Source organism: Equus asinus, chromosome 16 (genome assembly GCF_041296235.1).
Source record: "Equus asinus isolate D_3611 breed Donkey chromosome 16, EquAss-T2T_v2, whole genome shotgun sequence".
Lineage (NCBI taxonomy): Eukaryota > Metazoa > Chordata > Mammalia > Perissodactyla > Equidae > Equus > Equus asinus.
This window is the reverse complement of record NC_091805.1, coordinates 5,696,176-5,717,676: the sequence shown is the minus strand read 5'-3', so window position 1 is coordinate 5,717,676 and position 21,501 is coordinate 5,696,176. Positions and strand designations below refer to the sequence as shown.

General features: G+C 41.5%; 2 protein-coding genes across 13 annotated transcripts in view; one reads left to right on the top strand and one right to left on the bottom strand.

Annotated features, from left to right (window-relative positions):
• The window catches only part of MIER1 (MIER1 transcriptional regulator), a 59,121-nt gene extending 40,195 nt beyond the window's left edge, over positions 1-18,926 (bottom strand). Inside the window, exons 1-4 of one of the 10 annotated variants that reach the window (XM_070486541.1) lie at positions 18,548-18,685; positions 17,430-17,530; positions 14,602-14,675; positions 4,250-4,274 (exon numbers count right to left, since the gene is read on the bottom strand). In XM_070486541.1, the coding sequence (XP_070342642.1) occupies positions 4,250-4,274; positions 14,602-14,661 (85 nt within the window). In that variant the 5' untranslated portion in view covers positions 14,662-14,675; positions 17,430-17,530; positions 18,548-18,685. Of the gene's footprint in view, positions 1-4,249; positions 4,275-13,173; positions 13,372-14,601; positions 14,679-14,883; positions 15,008-17,429; positions 17,531-18,119; positions 18,325-18,547 lie in introns of those variants that run through there. The other 9 variants (XM_070486543.1, XM_044749509.2, XM_070486544.1 and 6 more) reach the window with 9 other exon arrangements.
• DNAI4 (dynein axonemal intermediate chain 4) overlaps positions 18,839-21,501 on the top strand; it is an 89,326-nt gene continuing 86,663 nt past the window's right edge. For 2 of the 3 annotated variants that reach the window (XM_070486515.1, XM_070486514.1), the window contains exon 1: positions 18,966-19,637. In XM_070486515.1, coding sequence (XP_070342616.1) covers positions 19,432-19,637 — 206 coding nt within the window. In that variant the 5' untranslated portion in view covers positions 18,966-19,431. Of the gene's footprint in view, positions 19,638-21,501 lie in introns of all 3 variants that reach the window. The other variant, XM_014853029.3, reaches the window with a different exon arrangement.

Genomic DNA, 21,501 nt, shown 5'->3' with positions numbered 1-21,501 from the left:
GTAAGAATGATCTTTGGTGTAGGGGGAAAAAATCACAATTTGACTGATATTTAATAGACTCAATGAGTATGAACCCCGTTGGCCCCCAAGAAGAATATATATAGTCATGTGAAATATACAGTCATCTAAATATATAGTCCAGAGAAAATAACAGCTGCACTCAAATATTATTCTTCTATCAGCACTTTCGAGAAAATATATAGGTAGCTGTTTTTAACTTAGTTGATTTTGATCTGAAATAACAAACATAGAATATAAAAGCAAAATTTATTAAAATTGCATACAGAACTCTTACGAAAGCCATTAAAAATAATCTAATAAGTAAGTGATGTGTAAGCTAATCTATTTTTAGCTTGGTGGCTGGGGAATACTGCTGTACTCAATAGAGTCAAGCCTTGTAATAGCAGGCTGCAAATGTTGGGCATATATATTCTGTAAACCATCCCCACATTTGGCTATTGCCAAATCTGGAGTTAAGTTTGCAAAAGCATTGTTTACTAATAAACAAATCAATTATTTAACATTAAAAAATCAAGTGGCAATTTCTTTTATCAGTTTAAACTGTTAAAGGTTATATTAACAGATGTACCAACATTTCCATTTCACTCCAGTAAGAGAACCAATAAGTAAAAAAAAGAGATAGAGAGGCCGATTTCTTGACCACTAGACTACTAGGGATAAGGGGGCACCCAACACTCAGGGTTCTTCTCGCCTCCCTTAATTTCTAGCATGAGAACCATTTTTGAGTGCTTGATATGTGCCAAATACTATGTTCAAGCACTTCACATACATTCTCATTTAATCTTCAAACAATCCTATGAAAAACAAAGACAAAAACTTGAGGCTCAGAGAGTTTAAGCGGCATGTTTTAAACTCAGAGCCAGTAGGTGGCAAGGATGGAATCTGGACCCTGGGTCTGCTACTTCCAACACCTGTGCTTTCACTGCGCTCCACGCCCGCTCTAAGTCACAGCCTCAGAAACAGTAGGTCTCCGCCTTGAAGAACAGTTGAAGAGAGCCCGTTTACCCAGATGAGCCAACTGCAAGCCAGGTCAGGGGGCAAAGCACTTAAAGTCTTCTTTGAGGAACATCACAAAATATTGATATTAAAAATAAAATAACTAAACTATTCTTTTGTTTATTATTTAGCAATAAGGCATATTATAGTACAAATGAGTATCAAAGTTTTAGAATGATTTGCAAAATAAAAACATTTAGAAAAGTGTATTATCTTAATTTCTTCTGGAAATGAAGAAAAGTGCGACAATTTTAGTAGGGCATCTTAGTACTGGTTGAGGGACTGGACACAAGTTTCCACAGAAGCACAGTGTGAGAACCATTAATTTAGTTGTTGCTGTCTTGCCTCAATCATTCTCTCTTCTTCCTGAGTTTTCAATGGAAACACTCCCCAAACTTTTCAGTCACCCAGCAATCTTCTAGGACACGTACTCAATAATTCTGTATTCCTACAGATGATGCTGTACTATTCTTCCTCGTAGGCATAATGATCCTAAAACACCTTGCAGCGCCACTGTCTACTACTCCCCTAATAATAATATAATTCCTACTGGATGCAAATACTGTCAAAAATAATTATGCGTAATTCCTTACTACTTATACTCTTTTACCAACTAAAAAAAAAAAAAATCAAGCTCACATGAGGACATAGCACCTTTTCATCAGCATTATACAACTTACCTGAAGTCCCCCATTTTTAGGTCATTATTTACAAAGCCAATTGTATTTAAAGCATTGCCACTTCACCTTCCCACTACATGAAATAACAAAGTATGGGTGACCCTTTTCTCCCTTCTCACTCTAATTTCTTTCCCCAGATACACACTGCACTGTTTTCTATAAACTTCCAATTTCAATTTTTTTCTTGCTTTTATCTGACCTCTTTGTTTTATTTGACTTCTTTTTAGCCTTGTTCTTTGGGACCAACTAACCATCCTATTCCTTTCTGTTAATTACTAGTCCCATCATTAGGCTGTCTCCTAGGGAAAAAAAAATCCCAAAAATGTATTATTAGGGGTAGGGAGTCTGGTGCTTTATGTAAAGAAATATTTTGCTTCAGAGTAAGGCAAATGCCACTGCTTTGTCATAAAATTCCATCCTACACTAAAAGGTATGTTACATATTTGCAAAGATTCAAAAGATAACTTCAGTTTATAATATACCATATAACATACTCATACCATGTGTAATCATTTTACTACCTTCCGCACCCTAAAATCCCCACCTCTAATGGCTACTAGTCTTACAGGTAAAGCCTTGTACTACGCCTCCATATTGGTTTACACCGGTGGAGTCTAGAGACAAACCACTTAGCCTACGTCATGTGACAATTATTACCGGCATCAATTCCAAAGTGCAGATGTTGCAAAGGACACAGCTTCTCACCAGTGAACCAAAAATTATTTTTTTACATGAAGCTTCTGGTCCTATTTTTTTCTACCAACTTTTGTAACTGCCTACAATTAGTATTATTCATAAGAACAATAAACATTCCCTTGGGCAGAAGCCCGATATTAACAAATGCTGTCTACCTCAAAAGATCTTCCTCAGTCTGAAAACAATTAAAAAAAAATCACTCAATCTATTTGTATGAGCATTCAGCAAGAAGCCCATCAAAGACATGTGCATTCTTCAAACTCCACTCTTCTTCCAGTTCAGCCCAGGCTGATTCAAATGCAATGGAAACTACAAAATCCATTTATTAATGCCACTTTTAGAGTACACATTTTTAGGTACCCATGTATTATGTGATGAATGTCTCAAAAATTCATAGAAAAATATCTAAAACTCAGTCTATTTGTGATGTCACAACGTTAACAAAAACAACTAGAACCTATTTTTTCAAAGAAAATGATTTCTGTGTTTGAAAGAAAAAAAAATACTAGGAACAATTCCATGTCCTAAAAAGAAAATGGTAACCTAATATTTATCTGAGATCAGATTAATTCCAACCTCAATCATCAAGAACATATTTATAAACCAGGAAGTAAAAAAATTAATCCTTGAGTTTCAGAAATATCACAAAGCCCAATGTACTTTATCGCCGAGTCAAACATCTTCAGCTAAAATAAACATGACAAAATCAACTGTCAAATGAGCCCACTAGTCATTTACAAGGGACTGGAGGAAGCTAGTCCAACCACTACTTGATGCATTGTACCACACAGAGTACCACGATTTGTCTTCATGAAAAGAACTCTGAACCATTAAAAAGAAGCTTATGTTAAGCATTTTTTACAAACTAACTTTCTAAAATCTAAAACACAGAAAGGTGATTGCTTCAATAATCTGGAAAATTCAGTAATACATCATATCTAAATATTCAATATATGCAAGACGTCTTCAAATCAAACACTGCATGCCTCAGAGGGCTCTCTTTCTCACTCTTCTTTAGCTATATTAGGCTGTTCCTTAATCAGCGTACTCCACCGCAGAAGGAAAAGTCCCTAGACACTGAGGCAGAAAGACTAGTAGAAGACTCATTTCTGGCCATTATTTAGCTCCAACCAACTGCTGCCACATGGGAATGCTGTACCCAGTGGTGCCAGAACCTCTGATTGATCATAAGAAGCCTAAATCCAGATTTTTATAAAATATTCTAATTTTTTTAAGGTCACTAGACTGGCCAAACAAAAAACATTTGTGGCCCAGATTTGGTCCAAAGATCACACGTTTACAATCGCTAATGAAAAAATGAATCTGTACCATATTTGAAAGAGAATACAAAAACCTAAAGCTATACAGAGGACAAAACTTGATCCTACTCAAATCTAAAAATAACTTCTGTAACTTACAACATTAAGTACTCATTTGGTGAATGTTTTGCTTATTTTTCCCTCTCTCACTAAATGCATTAAGAATTTTTTCCTCAAATAAAATACTTTGAAATTCCTGTGCAAACAAATATTTCTAAGCAGTTAGTGACTCTTCTTAAAAAAAATACACTTCATATATACTTCAAATCAAACAGCAATTAAAAACTATAAGAAATACACGTGGCAATTCATCAAACAAAAAGAGAAAATCCACCGAGAGTTACGAGGTTGAACTCACAGCAGCCTCAGCTGCACTTTCATGGGCAGTCAGATATTTCACCCATTTCTTTTCCCCAGAGAAGAGCAGCATTCAGAGGAAAAGCAAGTCAGGTAACAGTCTAACTCCTCTCCTCTTACGCAGCTAACAGGACAAATCTGAGTCAAACAGAGATGATAAAGATTACAGAAAACACTTACCTGGACTGGAAGACTCAACAGACGGCTGAGGAGGGGAGAAAAGAAGAAAAGTTAGCATCTTTGTGCAGTAAGTATCCACAAACATTACTCAATGACTAATATGACACCAAAACTACAGTAAGTGTGAATGTCTGTATTGTCTAAGACAAACTAAAACTTCTGGTGTAATCCTTTCTCTGACACTATATTTATTTAAACAGAAAAAATTCAAAACACTAGAAACAGAGACTATATACGGAATTGACAGATTTTAAAGACAAATATGGGTCTTATAACATATGTGACTTGAGAGATGATTTTAGATCATAGAATTTTCTAAATCCTCTTTCTTATCAATACAGGGAAAATTACACAGAAGGTTTGCTATCAACCTGGTTTCTGGCTTGCGTATGAGAAGGGAGGTGGAAACAATTTAAGACACTATTTTAAATAAAAATTATATTGTAAGAAAGAAGGAAAATTAAAATGTTACTTAAGCACCAAACAGTACATTAGGTTAACTTTACTAACAACATATTTTTAAATTATCACAGAATTAGCAACCTTTAGAGCTAAAATCTAGAGGTTATCTGTTGGAAGATCATAAAGATTCCTACTTATAATGCCTCTTGTACTGTACCATTCTACCTCTCATAAATTTAACCACAAGCATCTGGAAGATTTTAAAGATAAAACTGTTAGCAACTTATTTTAGTAATACACCACTTGACAATTTGTGGCTGTGCCTTATCTTATTCAGTTAATTCACAAATAGAAACGAGTCATCTACAAACATAAACTACTAAGACAAACTCAATAACAAAAACTCAAAAGATGCTTCAAACGACAAGCTTATAACTAACACCTTGCCTATTCATTCAGAGTCATCTATTTCATGCCTCTTAGAAGTCAGAGGTTGGAAAGCCAAAAGCATTAACAAAAAGAAATAGGAATATTGTAGTATTCCTGCTCAGTAATGAGGCAGAGAGGCAAGAAAAATAAAACAGAAATGAGGAAGGTGCCCAATTTTTCAAAAGCTAGACATCTAAGACAAATTTTTATAGGGTATTAAAACTGCACATTGAAAAGTGTCCACGTAATGCTACTGTAGTAAGTATGACACTTTAGATTCTACATGGTGACAGGTTCTTTTGAGGCACACTTTTGCAAAGGTCCTATGTTTTTCCTTTTAATTCTTGGAAGAAGATGGTTCTTGCCTATAGCATTGTCTTATTCTAATAAAAGACTGACAGTATTCAGTATTACGTATTTTCAAGCGACCACCATTATCTTTATTTAAAAGGTACTCTGCCACAACAGAGTCAAAACACTGCTACATTTTAATTCGCTTCCTCTAATGGGAAGCTGAAGAAAAGCACGACAGAGTAATGTGACCATGAAGAGGGTTTCTAGTTTGCTTAACATCTTCTGGGCAGAGCTACATATTTCTGGCTCAAAATGGATTTAACTATCACATAAATTATTACACAGCCAGTCAATATTTTAAAATATTAATCTACTTTTCTTTCATGCAATTATACTTTATTTCCCAAGTTTAAGCACAACTTCTGTGCAAGGTTACAGAAACATTAATGACTATCTTCACCTGGTCCCAGGTTCACTATCCAGAGCAGCCTTTTGATGCTATTTTTCCCTTTTAGTATAATTTTGCAACAGGTTTGCATGGCATAAACAAGAAAATCCAGCATTTCTTTCAAATTAGGAGCTTAAAAGAAATGGTTCTTCGAGCGTTTAGTTCTTTTTGAACACTCCAATAATTATTCCATTTAACAGTTTTCTGATAAAAAAGGCTTTCTGATTAAAAATAAGTTATTCTAGGAGCCGGCCTAGTGGTTAGGTTTGTGCACTCTGCTTCGGTGGCCCAGGGTTCATGGGTTTGGATCCCAGGCGCAGACCTACACACCGCTGATCAAACCATGTTGTGGTAGCATCCCACATACAAAATAGAGGAAGATTGCCACAGACGTTAGCTCAGGGTCAATCCTTCTCACACACACACACAAAGTTATTCTACTCAAGAATAAAAGCTACATTTTTACTTATGTTAGATTTTGGCAATAACAGAGATATTGAACTGTGAATGGCGTCTATATACTTTAATTTGTAAAAGGCCTCAAGCAGCACTAGATGCCAATAAATACCATACTGATTGTTATTTTATTGGGAAATAGGTACCACTTTAAAGTTTTGAAAAAGGCCCCAAATATTTTCCGTACATTAAGATACCAAATGTTTAGAAGACTGATAACATCTGTAGGCATAGCTGGCATAAAGTAGAACATCCAGTGTTCAAAGATAGCATTAATGATCACATTATGTCAGACATACTAGAACGTTCCAAGAACCATGACTTGACTGATGGTCTATCTCGATGAGGATGAAGACGGAGAAGTAGGGATGGTTTGCCCATAGATACATATTTAAGTGTCCTATGTGCAAAATAAAATTCCATTGCATCAGTCTGGGGAGGGTGGGAATGAGATCAGTTTCTTAAAAGTTAATTATATCCAGTTAAATCAAAGATGAGCTTCTGGAAACCTGGTGTTTGAAAACAGTGTATATTGCAAATATTACTTTTCCTCAGCAAAATTATCTTTCAAAATAAAATATGACTTTAGTATCATAATACAGGAGATCTTAATGTGAAATGAGGACATTTTTTATTTGGGTATTTCAGAGAATAGAACCAGCTTACATTTATATAGTACTTCATATTCTCAAATGTAAAAGTTACCTGACCATAACCATAAACCTGGCAATAATACCTGCCCCGCCTACCTCATTTTATAGATTAGCAAACCCAAGGAGATACTGTGACCTGATCAAGGTTCCATGGTGGGTGGTGAAGGTGGAACTTAAGTCTAGGACCTGATTCCTTCTGTACCTCCCAGGAAAACAACCATGTAAAAAAATGTTTCTCTTTACCTCTCTCCTCCTTCCCTCCTACTTTTTCTTTCTTTTTAAAATGGTTTTCATCTGTTCAAAGCATATTTAAAATGTGACTGCAAGTTGTCATCTGTCATGTCAGACTATTATCTATGTCTTGTTAGGAACTGGTATCTCTAATAATACCCTCCAGGAAAACCGGCAACATCCACCATTAGTGATGACAGTAAACTGGAAAGGGGGAAGGGGGAAAAAACAAAACCAAAGCTAAAGAGGTAAGCCTTTGTAACAATATCTATTTTTAGAAAAAGCTCAAACTATAAAATGTAAGCAGTAAAGAAGATTTCACATTGGGGATTACAATGTATTTAAAATGCACTCATATATTATTGGTACAAACATGAGTTGGTTCAACCACTCTGGAGATCACTTTGCCAATATGTACTTACCCTACTGCTATGCCCAAAAAAGCACACCAAGATATCTGTATAACATTCATTACTACAAAGTTGTTCACAGCAAAAAGATGGGAAAAAATTCAAAGTCGATCATCTAACTAGTTAGAAATGAAATACAGTTCTTCCAAGCAATGGAACACTATTAATTAATCCATTAAAAAGGAGAGACAGATCTGTTTGTATTAAGAAAAAAATGCCAAAAAATTATACACATATATATAGAGTAAAAAGAAAACTGGAGAGGAAGGAGTAAATTTGGGCTGGAATATAAATAAAATTTTCTTTCCCCCAAAAGGATACACAAGAACCTGTTCACAATAGTTACCTTTAGGGAATGGGTTGGGGAGAAAAGCCTTTTTTTATTTTATACCTTTCTGTACTGTTGGAATTTTCTAACCACTTACAAGTGTTACTCTGTTTTTTAAAAAGAAAGTGAGTGGAGATTATTTTGTGGAATTATGAGTCATTTTCATTTGCTTCCTTTACTTTTAGATTTTTTAAGAAAACCTAGGACTTGTCACATTTTTTAAAACAAGTCTATAATTTTGGAAAGTAACCTAGTTCTCTTCTGAGTACACAAATAATTGTTTTATCTGAGATGGAAAACATAACACTAGACAGACACACACAGAGCATGGGTAGACTAAATCAAATCTAAAAATGAACTGTAGTAACTTTTACAGCAGCTTTTACACCTTCACCCAGACACAGAATTGTTGATCAAGTTGCTAAGAGCGGTAACAAATATTCAATGCAGTAGATTTTTTCAAATGTTTCTCTTTTGTGTTGTTCTAGAACATGGTGAGAAATATCCTATACACCAGAAAACTATAAACTGGGAGAGAGTAAAAGATCAACTAACTACAGCATTACCATAAATAAATCAATAAACAGATAAGTAAGTAAAAACACAAAGCAATCATTAGATTTTCTTTTCCAATGAACATAACTGTTAGAACCAATTTTTCCCCTCAAACCAATTCCACCACCTTTTCTTTAAGTGTTATCACCTAATTAGTAATGCAGACACTAAATGAGAGGTTCTCACAGCGATGGGGATGGGGATAGAGCCAGGAAGGAGGCAGGGTGGAGAATGCAGAGGGACTGTGCCAAGGGTTCCCTAGCCCTCTTCCTCCACACGAAATTAAATCACCTAACTTTGCTGTTACCCTGAGGAATTCTGGGGCATAAAAAAGGTTGCGAAAGTCTTGGAGTTAAAATTAGCAAATTTACTACAGTAGTAGCAATCCAGAGGGTGAGTAGCTACCACTAAGCACTGGGAACTCAGAAGCCTAGGTTCCAGCCTTAACCGTGCCACACACTAACTGCGCAACACAGGACAAACTGCATAAACTCTGCTCAGTTTCATTTTCTCCAAGATAAAAAGATTTAGATTTCTTCAAGTTTAGTTCACTTTCCTTTGAGATCTAAGTTCTTTACTTTTATTATGAATTGCTCAAAAGACGTAACACTACTAAGCTAAATGGATAGGATATGTTTAACAGACTCTCCTAAATTTATTTTTTTAAATCTAGGACTATTGAGAAAGGATGATCTCAAATTGCAAAAAGCTTTTTGAGAGCACTACTTTATGAATTTCATATCTACATAAGCATAATTATAACAGTCATTTTTCTAAACCACAGAATAAGTCAAACAGAATGGGTCCCAAGCAACTACTGGTACTTGACAGTTTAATCACTGCAATGAATTTTGAAACCATTTGCAAATCTTTTGAAATATACAGGGACTCAATCTGAACTTCAAGCAAGAAATTTCTATACAGCGCATTACTTTTCATAAAGACATCCTGAAGTTTCAATGGCAGTGTTTTATTTCATAATTACTTGGGAAACTGATTATGTAGTCTCACTTACAAGAATTCTCTAAAACTAATTCACTTTTGTATTTCCCCCACTGACCTTTCTGACCTTTTCTAGCACTCTATTATTCCCTTTGAATTAAGCTTTTTAGGACTTTCATGCATGGTGTTCTTGATTACTTTAGGTAAATCCTTAATAGTTCTGAAGTATACATACTAAAAAAAATTTCCTTGCCAGTAAAGGACATTATTTAAGGCCTAAATTCACTGCAGTGAAACCAGTTTTGTTTAGAGCAGACATCAACACTATCAAGAGTAACAGTCAGGATGATCCTATTTCCTTAAAATACAAATTCCAAATACACTCAAAAAATGCTAGTAAGCAAGGAGTCTGTTTTTAAGAGGAACGGACAGAAATGATAGTGAATAAACAGATTATGTATCATTTCTGGAAATATTAAAATACTTAAAACTAATACAGAAAAGCAAGTCCATTAAATTTTCGTCTCTTTATATGGCAGCAATATGGCCGAGGTGAAAAGAAAGATCTTGCATTATGCTGTGGCTTTTTTTCCCTGAGAAGAAAGTCCCTTATGAGTTTACAAACTCCAAAATAAAAGACAAATTGTTCGTTCCCAAAGGTTCCTACACCACATTCCTTACAAAACCCACAGGATCAACTATGTCTTCCTCTCTCTCTCACTGCATTCGTAAAACTGTGACTATCCTGTCATCTCCTTCCTTAAGTGTGACTAGGAGAGCCTCCTTTTAGAAGGTTGATAAATAATTTTAAGGGATAATAAGCAATGAGAAATATCACCCAAAAGTATTAAGAAGGGGAGCATATGTCATTTAAGCACATTAAATACGTTTTTAATGTTACCTCAATTTGAAAAATCATTAAATACGTTGTTCCTAGTATGGATTGACTAAGATGAACAGATCAAGCATGAAAAATTAGTATATTCTATTCACATCTAAAGCAATTTGTATTCAAGAATTACATATTTTTCTGGAAAAACAAGGTGAGGGTCATTCTCCTATACAAGAAACAACAACAAAACCTCCCAGAAGTATAATACCTACATTTTTCTCTGGAGACATGCTTCTTCAATAACCTGTTTTCCCCTCAGATTTATCGAGTAAATGCATATTGCTGCCTTCCACAGACTGTCATTCCACCAGTTAACTTCAATCCTCAGGTCCACTTAAGCAGAAGTGCGGTAGCACAGCATGTGAATTATTTTACCACATGCTTTATATTGGCATCGCAAAGAAAGAATTTCCCGAGAGCTTACCCCAAAGCACTCTATAAACCAAGCATTTCTCCTTCATCTATTCTTTTAAGTGATTAGTCTCTAAACCCATCCCAATTACTAAAATATTGAGATCAGAAAATTATAAATTAATTTTACTTTTCACCTCTTCACCTGTTTTAGATTTTTCTGTAGGACACAAATGAAGAGGGTTCCTCCACTCTTCCTCGAAACTCACTAGAAATAAAACCATCTACAAAGAACTGAATATAAAAAGACGAATTTTTTTAAAGATACCAGGTCACTAAATAAATGCACTGAGAACAAAATCAGGTTTTTTTCCTTCTTGGAATTGAACCATCCATGTGTTCCTACAGAACATGAGTTCCATCCTCCAAGTGATGCAACTTTCAAGAAAACTAAAACATGCACTTGAAAATATTAGGAAATGGATTAGTGACTCAAAATATCGCTTTTCCTCTCTGACATTAACGCAACCATCTTTAATTTCTAAAAGAAGAAATGAAATATTAGTATACTACATTTACATATTAAGTTTCCACTGTGCCGGGCAGTTAAAATTTCTGGGTGAGGTTTTTAAAACTTAAATTTCACTGTATTTTTATACACTAAGGTATTTTCCTTTAATAATATCTGGCCTTAAAATATGACTACAGAACTTAAAGCTCAAACCATCGCAGCAGCACCACGAGGGAAGCAGCCACATCAACCATTACAGCACACTGCTGCTCATCTAAAGCGCTCTCACTGAAAGCAGCACCCACTGAAGGCTGGCCGACAACACACATCGAAGTCCAGCTACGTCCACCCCCTTTCCCCCTCACATAGGAAGGAAAGAAGCACTTAAGACCCTCACCAGGACTAAAACTCTTTCAGCCCAGTGGACTAAACCCAGTCACATTTAAGTGAAATGCAAACTACTATGTCTTCTCCAACTCACGTGCCTTGAAACACAATGCTTTAACCTCAAAGAGCAAAGGAAATGGAAACAAATCTAAGATCTAAATTTAGTTTTAAATCAGAAATATTAAATGTGTTAGAAAGAATATTGGCAGCAAACAGCCCTGCTACAGTAAAACCTTTCTAGTTCTTTAACAGCAAATACGCTAGCACATAAATATAAAGCCAGTTTCCACAAGGGAAGCAGAAGGCGCCCCCTAAAAGCCACTCCAGAAAAGTTAACCTGTTGGTCCTTCCAATCAACAGGTACATGAAAAGTGCTCCAAATTAATATTTTTCTATAATTTAACCATGTTTCTGTATTCCAAGGTTTAAAACGGAGATTTATGGTATTGATGAAAGTACTCACCACTGAGCTCATTTAGCAAATCATGAAGACGAAAACTGGGGGCTGGATGGCAAATAAAATTACCTACTTCCTGAATCTGTTTTTGGGGTGCCTCCGAGACCAGGAAAATTGTAATTCACACAAGAGAAACGGCTTATCAATCATTTAGAGTGCCTCTACTCAAAGAGACATACAAGTCCAAGTATATCACCTCTTGAACTCCACGATGTAAAGACTAATGAAACCCTTCCAAGGATAAGGGGGAAAAAAAAGTTAAAAAAATTTTCAGACATTTAAAGGTTTAAATCAGAAGCAAAAACTTAAACCTCTAGTGGCACATACTAAGTTCGAATTAATAACAGTCGCTGTTTGCCCGCCGACTTGAGGCCCAAACACGTAAAAAACCACCGGAAAAACGAGGCTTTGGGTACTCACTTACTAGAAAACGAGCAAAAAGAAAAAGAAATTGTTCCACAAGGTAGGGAGAAATTAGAGGAGAAAGAAGACAAGAATCGAGCCTTGATTTGGAAGAGGAAAAAAAACCCCCAAAACCCTGGAAAGTAAGGCGGGGGGGGGGGTGGAAAGCAACTCTTGTGAAATGTAGGAAAGAGAGGTTCTAGCTGGGGTGGGGGTGGGGGGGTAGAACTGTTGGAGAAATTGGGAGAAGCCCCCCAAACTAGAGGGTGGGCCGCGAAAGGCCAGGGGGCTTCTCCTCGCGCACCCCATCCCCATCGGGAACAGCAGCGTTAGCCCGAGGCCGCCCGGCCTGCGCGCTCCCCCGACACGGCCTGGATGTCAGCGGCGGGGGGACGCGGAAGGGCGCAGGAGCATCTCGGCGCGAGGGAAGAAACTTCGCTCAAGAGGAAGCAGCAGCTCCGCTCCCGGCCCCGCACCGCCCGGCGAAGTTGCGCCACAGGCGCCCCTGCCCGGCGGGCGCCCCCCGCCCTCCCCGCCGCACCCCTGCGCGGCACCCGACCCCCGAACTGCCCCCGAAGTCCAGCTGCGCCGCCGCTCCCCGACCCCCGCGCAACCCAACTAAGTTCCCGGGACGCTCCCGCCGAGCGCGGCCTGTTCCGGACAACAGGTGGGCAGCGGCGCCGCAGGGCCGGGCCTCTCCCAGTCAGGCCCACCCCGCGCCCCCCGGCGGCCTGGGCACCGGCGACGGGACGGGGCGGGGGCGCTCGCTCCCTTACCTCCGCCATGTTTGCCGTACTGACGGGTCACATCTCCGCGGCGGCAGCCGCTGGGTCACGGCCAGAACCCGGATGTGAGACTCGGCAACGGGACTCCCGCCGCCGCCGTCTCCGCCGCTCCCGCCGCCGCTGCCTCGGCGGGGACGCGCAGGCGCCGCCCGAGCGCGCCCACCACGCCCCACTCCGCCCCCTCGCGGCGCCCGCGCCCGCCGGGCGGCAGGGCGGGGAGGGGCGCGCGCGGGCGCAGGGCGCGGCCCCGCGGCAGGCCCCCCCGGGAGCGCGGAGGGGCGGGGCCGAGGCGCGGCGGGAGCCGGGCATCCCCGCGCCGCGCCGAGCCGCCCGCCGGCCGGGCCGAGGGCTCGAGGACCATCGGTCAGGGCGGGGGCCCGAGGAGCCGCGCGAGCGCTCCCGCCGCCGGGAGAAAGACACGTTCTCTTTTCCACGCAGGCCTTCTTGGAAGCGCAGCTGCTGGAAGACGGATGTTGCTGTGATGCAACAAGGGCAACTAGTGCGCTCTGAAAGCCGTTCTCTCTTGTCAAAGATTTCCGTCTCGGTGACTCCCGACAGGAGATGTAAAATCCCGCATCCCAAAATCTCAGGAGGTCCGAGCAGAGCTTAAGAAAAGGGGTTGTGTTAGGCGGTCTGCCATCCTCAGAGCTCATCTGCTTTTCCTCACACACCTTCCGAGATGCCAGTAGCAACACAATGGTGCAACGGTTGAATTTTGCACAACTAGCAAAAATTTTTAAATGTGAAATACTGAAAAGCTGCTCTTGCATGGGTATAATCGCCGACTTGACTGCATGGAGAGAGAACCTGCTTATTTGCAATGCCTGAAATGCCTGCAATTTGAAAGTTTATTTTGATGTATTGGCCTAGAACTGCCAATTGGTCTCGATGCCAATGAGCGCCTTGATGATTGCCAGAGCCAATGAGGGCAAAATAACAAACACGCTTCCCCTCCATCCCTAAGGCGGATACCGGCTAATGCAAAGGTGATATTAAAACGTGCACTAACATATTTTACTGAACCAGGAGTCAAAAGTCTTATTTCAAAAAGACAGTTTTTCCCCAAATGTTCAAGGGTCCCTTCCTCTTGATGAAATTTCAAAAATGACTACCAAAATCAAACAGTTAAACATGAAACTTACTCATTCCATCAAAATAATGTGAAGCCAGCACTACAATATGTTGCATAAATGTGCACATACACACTTTTTCTTTAATATTTAACTTACAGTGCAATATGGGGAAGGCTGTTTTCTTAAGTTATTTGTATTCTCTTAAAATTTTAGACTCTATCAAGCAGTTTCCTATTTCCAAAGATTCAACATTAACTTGGAATTCTTACATCCAGTAATAACTTGCGCATGAATAATTTGTGCATTAACAGGTTTATGAAGTAGCTGCTAAGTGAAAGGACATTACCTGGTAATTTGACAGGAAAAGAGTCCACAGACAGTCTGTAAACCAATTAAACATAAACATCTGATGCACATTTTCTACTGAAAGAAAAGCAAGAGAAAGAAGAGAAAGGAAAACTTTAAGGTTCCCAAATCTACAAACAATTTTTACCATTAACTGTACTGTACAGTATTTTCATCTTATTTCTTAGACTACTTATATAAAAGTGTTTTTTCAGGATTTCTTGGGGGAATAAATATTTTAGCATAGGTATATAGTTCCCAAGAGTTACCCCTGTTGAATTACCTTAGTCCTTTGGACTTGAAATAAAACTGACTTTTTTTTAAAGTCAGTTCATATTCAAATAGTTTTCACTTTGAGATGCTTGATGGAAACAGCTGAAGGCAAAAAACCATGGACGTGCAGAGACCTGAAGTGGGTAAACATAAAAAGAACAGGGGGCCTAGAGGTAGAAACTCAGGCTTTATAGTACCATGGGGATGCAGGAGGATTTCCCATTGGAATATGAAAGCTAATACATGAAATTTAGCCGGTTACCAAAATGAAAATTAAAAAGTGTTCTCAACATGCAAGGTACAGGAGGAACTAGCTTGCTTGAGCCCATTTAATCTTTGATTCTTTAGTTAAACCTTCAACAAAAATCCTAGTTGTGATAAAAAGCTGGGTATCACGGTCCCTTTAGCTACTGAATGAATTCTGAAATAGGAGAATCGAGGTCTGAGACATCTTTGAATGGGTATCCATCTTACTGATAAATGACTTTTAAGTTTACTAATATTGTGTATCAATTTTACTAATTTTAGGTGGCATTATCATTTAGGGGAAAAAACTCCTTGTGCATTCTTCTCCTCCCCTTTTTCATAAATGTGGGTTCAGTAGTTTTCTTTTAGGTTCAGATATTCTCAAGGTAAAGAGAAACAGCTCCAATATTGTAAGTCATCGGTAACACATTACTACTAAATTCAGTATAGTTCTACTCTCCTTTATTTCTAGTGACATATTTATCTTCAAAAATTTTAGGAGCCACCTCAAGGAAAGCGAAGTCTTTTTCAAAACGCTTGCTTACCTCTCCAGTACCAAATACGTAAAAATTAACTATTCCTTAGCCATAGAACCTTAGCGTTGGATGGGACCTCGGAGGTCTTTAGTCACTTTCTACCGTGTCTAGCAGGAATCCCTCACGATGTTTCCCCACTACCAGGCTTGTCTGCCTGTGCTCAAGCACCTCCAGTGACTCACGGACTCATCAAGAGGCTGCTGTTTTCTAAAAAAGCTCTAATGTCTGGAACGTTTTTCTTTTTATTAAACCAGAGTCTACTTCCTTGTTACTTCCATTCATTTCCCTGAGTTCTTCAGCACTTTCCGTTAATTCAACAGATGTCTTCTTTGTATTCAAATATAAACAGTTAAAATTTATACTTGGGTTGACAAAAAATAAATCTTTAAAGCCTACTGATACTAGAAGAGCTGAAAACAGGACATGACAGAGTTAAAGGCGTGAGGAAATGTACCATCACTTATGAGCTGTTTAAAATTATCACAGTTTATAGTCCTGAGTACTGTGAAACCCAAAATGGTGGTTCTGTTAGAATTGTGTAGCGAAACATTTAAAGTTAAACTAAAAAGTGTGGTTTAATTCCAATTTTATGTGAAACTTGCGGCTAATGTCCCAAAGCAAAACAAATCACTATACAAAGCCTGAATAAATGCCTCTTTAGCTCCCATTCCCCACCTAAAGGCTTCCTTATTTTCAGGCAAACTCACATTAACTTTTACCACATTAAGCTACTCAAAATTGCTATTATATTGGGAAATTATTTTTAAGCAATTTACCGAATGCTCCGTTAAAAAGTTACTAAACAATTTTACAGAGGGTATAATACACACACACACACACACACACCCCCCTCAGAGTTATTTTGCTATTAACAAAACATTTTAAGGTCACAATTTTACTTCAACCAGTATCTTAAACCGACCAATAAACAAACTTCTTTGGAAATTTACATATACCTAAGAAATAAAACCTTTTATTCAGTACCAACCTGATTCAAATGTAAGTAATATATACCTATGCTATATAAACACATCTGTTATGCAACTCAAAAAGGTACCTCTCAAAGTCTACCAAGAAAATACCTGTAACAATTTCGACTCTGGGGCTGTTTGAATGAAACAGACTAATACAGCACATTCAAAACCCTAAAACCAAATTCTCTATCTAACAATTTTCAGAGTCCCTGAGTCCCTTCTGAGATTATTTTGTAAACTATTTCCCCAAAGTTTTATTTAAAAGTGACAACCTACACATGACATGCAGGTAAACATTTACAGATAACTAGTAATTTGGTTGAAAAACACCTAAATACCAAAAAGCTTCCCCTATTTTTAAAAACGACCTTTTAGCCAAGTCGAGAGTTTACCTTTAACAGGCAGATTGCAGGTTAAAGCAGTAACGCGTTACCTTTGGAAGCTCCACAGCTATGTGACAATCAGCATCGTCATTTTTGTTAGTTTGATTTTTATTAACGCCACCCTAAAACACTTATATAGCCTTTTGGTTGTTCAAAGAACAGTTTTGGTTTCTCTTTTAATAATTTTTACATAAAGAGTTTTACCCAGTGGCCCCATTTTATCAGATTATCACAAACCGATATTTTTAGGGTTCTTATATTGTTGACATTATTTTTATCTCACCCAAACTCTGGCAACTATCGGCCCATCAGCAGTTCTCAAACACTGGAACATATAAGAAGAGTAATACAGTATTTATATTGCTTGAGGGAGTTCGGATTTTCCCTCCCTTCATCTCCAAGTGTGCCCCTGCCTACCAGCATCACATCCGTCTTGTCTGCATTGAACCTCAACCAGTTGGTTCTTAACCACGTCCGAAACTCAGCCAGGCACTGGGAGAATCGAGCCACCACACCATCTGGATCAAAGGAAAGAGAGCCTCAGTAGTAAGGAGACCGGAGACCGTGACACCACAGCTCACCAGTCACCCTGTCGCTAATTTTTAAAAAGATGGCCAGGAATTAGGACAAGGATCCCATGACGATTTTAGAAAAACATTAATGAGCCTGGAGTAATGCAATCTGCAACCGACGGTAAAGGAATAAAAGCGACCCAATAAGTAGGTTGCCTCTTTCCACCCATGATTGAAGAAAGAAGGTTCGGTCAACTCTGGGTCATCTCGGCTAAGCGACCTCAGTGGACGGGCCAGTCTCGTATCTGCATAAGCTTTTCTGCAAAATTAGGAGTTTTAGCAATGGAGGAAGCTTTAGGGATCACTGGGGCCCAGAGAGGAGTAGTGACTCGCCCAAGGTCACACGGCAAGCGAGGACCAGAGATGGGCTCCAGGCCAGAGACCTTTCCACTAAAGGCTGGAAGAACAAGGCCAGTCAAAGGCGGGGGAGGCATCTGTCCACAGGGATCCTCCAGGGCTGGGAAGCCCTCTTCGAATCGCCCTTCCCTCCCTCGCTCCCTCCGCAAAGGGCCGCTTTGCCCGGGACCCTGCTCACCACAGGGCTGCAGTGCGAGCAGGAGCCTCCCGGGGCTGGGACAGAACCCGAGACGCCGGGGAAGAGGCGGAGCCACAGGGGGCTGGTCAGCTTAGCCCCACCCGCCGGGGTCCCGGCCGACAGGAGCCAGGGCGGAAGCCGACGGGGCGAGGCGAGCTCCCTCCGCAGCGGGCGCCGCCGCAGAGCCAGGACCGGGCGGGAGGGCGGCGGCGGAGGGAGCTGCGCATGCGCCGCGGGCGGCCGGCGACTCCGGGGCGGGGGGCGAGCAGGGCGCGTTCTCTCCGCCCCTCCCCGGAAATCGAGGGTCTTCCGGGCGGCGCTCCGCGGTGGGGGAGGGGACGGGAGAAAGGGGGCCGCCGACAGCTCGGGAGCCCCCGGGCGCACGCCGGGCGGGGAGGGCAGGGATGGGGTGTGGAGGCTGCACTTACAGCCGCTGCCGCCGCCGCCGCCGCCTCCGCTGCTGCCGCCACTGCCTGGAGAAGCCCCATCCATCCGCCTGCAGCCGGGAGACTCGGAGCCTGGGAGGGGCCTGGGCCCGGCCGCCGCCTCCTCCTCCTCCTCCTCCTCCTCCTCCGCCTCCTTCTCCTCCTCGGCGTCGTCCGCAGCTTCCTCCCGCTCCACCAACCCTCGGCCCTCCCCTCCGCCTGCGCCCTCCTCCGCGGCCGCCCGCCGCCAGCCAACCGCGCGGCCGCTTGTTGGGCCGCGGCGCCGTCGCCATGGCGCCCGGCAAGCATCCCCGCGCCCCGGCCCGCGCCGCCAACGCCGCGTCTGGGGCTGCGGGCTCCGGAGGCCGTCGGACGCCACCATGCCGGTCTCCCCGGTCAGCAGCCGCAGTCGGCCGACCCTCGGGCAGTAAGTGCCGGCGCTCACACCTGCGTCCATCCCCTGGTCCCGGCGGAGCCCTCTCCGCGCCCCTGTCCTCCCGCATCCGGCTTGAGGCAGCAGCCCTCGAAGCTCCCAGGCAGCAGTGCCTCCCTCCTCGGCCCGTACGGCCGTCTTCAGACCCCGCTGCTGTGCCTGCCCTCGGAGAGAAGACCTAGTTCGTTTAGCACCGCCCTTCCTCCTGCCTCTCCTGGCTGTTTTCGGGCTGCAGTCTCAAGCTTGTTGCTTCCATGCTGTGCCCAGATGCTCAGTCCTCTCCGTGAGCCGCCAGGCTGAACATCGCTGTGCTCTCTAGTCGAGATTTTTTCGTCCCCCTCCTGCCTTAAACTCACTCCTGCTTACGATTCTGCTTTGCTGTTCGTGCAGCGGTGGAACGAGAGGCTGGAGGAGCGCTCACAGCTCTGCGGACTCGTCTCGCTTCTAACTTCAAATGGGCCCTGAGTGCTGCCCAGCAGTTCCGTTCAAGCCCCCTCATTCGTCCACTCTCGCACGCTTCCGGACCACTTTGGTTCTCTTCTCAAACCGTCAGCATCTCTCCTTTCCAATCTCCTCCAGCTCAGCTAATCTTTCTTTGGCAGAACTCGTTGCACGTTCTTGGGAGAGAACCTTCCACTTTCTCTTGAATGTGGCACTCAGGTTTGTTGTCCATCCTGCCCGCTGCAGCGAAGTAGCCTTTGTGAAGGTCAGCAGTAGCTGTCCCGCTAAATGCAATGGCCGTTGCTCAGTTTCGTTCTTAAGTCCCCTATCGGGAGCTTCGATCTAGTTTATCACTTCTGGAGTTTGAATCACTTCATTTGGTTTCTGAGACACGACTCTTCCCTGGTTCTCCCCGTGGCTTGTGGCTACTCCTTTTCAAAATAGTGCTTGCTGGTTGATACCTCTTCATCTCTCCCATATCTAACTGTTGAGATGTTGCTGAGGTCAGTCTTTAAACCTTTTGTCTTTTTTCGTAAACCTGTGGCCTTCTGCCTTTAAAAATCACCTATATACTGATGATTCACGAGTTTGTATCTCTAGCCAGCACCTCTCCCAAGAAAACAAACTTAAAAAAAACCCCAAACATCTGCACTTAGAAGTCAATAGGCATCTCAAAATTCATATCCCAAACTGGACTGGTTTCCCACTCTAATCTACTCTGCAGTCCTTTGCATTTCAGTAAGTGGCAGTTTCCACCCTTCCACTTACTCAGTAAAAGAGCCTGGAGTTACCCTTGACTTCTCTAATGCGCTACTCCATCAGCAGATTCTACCATTTCTGCCTGCAAAATAAATCCAGACTACCACTCCGGTGTGAGTCACTGTCACATTGCAGTAACCACCGAAATGGCCTTCCTGCCAGCACCTTCAGCATAGTCACCACTGTGCCTCTTCTCAAAACCCTCCTGCGATTTTTTCCATTTCACTCAGTAAAAGCTCACATCCTTACAGGGCCCGGCAGGATCTCACCTTGGACTCTTCCCCTTGCCTAATCATACTCAGTATTGTTCCACGACAATGTCAGGCACGTTATTTTCCCACTTCAAGGCCTGTGCCTTTGCTGTCCTTTGGATTATTGTACCCCCAGCTAATCTCATGACTCACTTCAGATGTCACCTTGTCAAAGAGTCCTTCTCTAACCCGCCCTACGTAAAATAATAATACTTCTTCCTTACAGCGCTTCGAAGTCCTCACCCTTGCTTTATTTTTCGCCATAAAATTTATCCCTACTTGTTATGTTCTACACGTGTGTTAATCTGTCTTCACCCAATTCTGTGGTAGTTCATGGGAGCGGAGATGTCTGTTTGGTTCCCTGCTGTTGCCTAGAATGAAGGTGCTCAATAAATATTTGCTGACTGAAGGAATGAATGAGTATGTACATCAGTAACATCAGTTGCTGCTCATCTTGTCTGGTTTTTGTTTTTACTTGTAGGTGTGGAAATCTCAAGGTAAAATTAAGTTGACTTCATGTAAATTTTAAAAACTCATCTGACTCTCAAGTTTAGGATTGGCTCCTTTGAATAATTTCAGAAGGCTCTGGGCATAGGGACTGTCCCTAGTTGTCTGGTTCCTGTCTCTGGGGTGATTAGGGCAGGCGGATAGTGGCCCTGAGAGTGAGATTTCTATGAGAGCCGATAAAGGAGGTGATTGAGGGTATGGGTCTGGATTGGTTGGTTTGCATTTGAAAGATGTGCCTCTGGACAATGTATGGGATCGCTTAGCCCTGGGAGGGGCAGTCCCTCCAGGATCAGCAACTCTAAATGTCAGCATCAAAATATGGAAAATAAAAAGACATGCTTAATACGTGCTATATCTTGCATTTGTTTTGTTTATACATTTGCCACTCCAGGTTAAGCCTCGATTACGACTCACCTGGACCGCTTTCATAGCATCTTAACGAAGGGTCTTCTTGTTTCTAATGTGTTCTGTGTTCCACTAAATTTTTCTGAAGCATAGTTTTGATGACTTTACTCTTCTGCTCAGAAACCTTGCTTGTGTATAAATTCCAAAGACTTAGCCTGGCT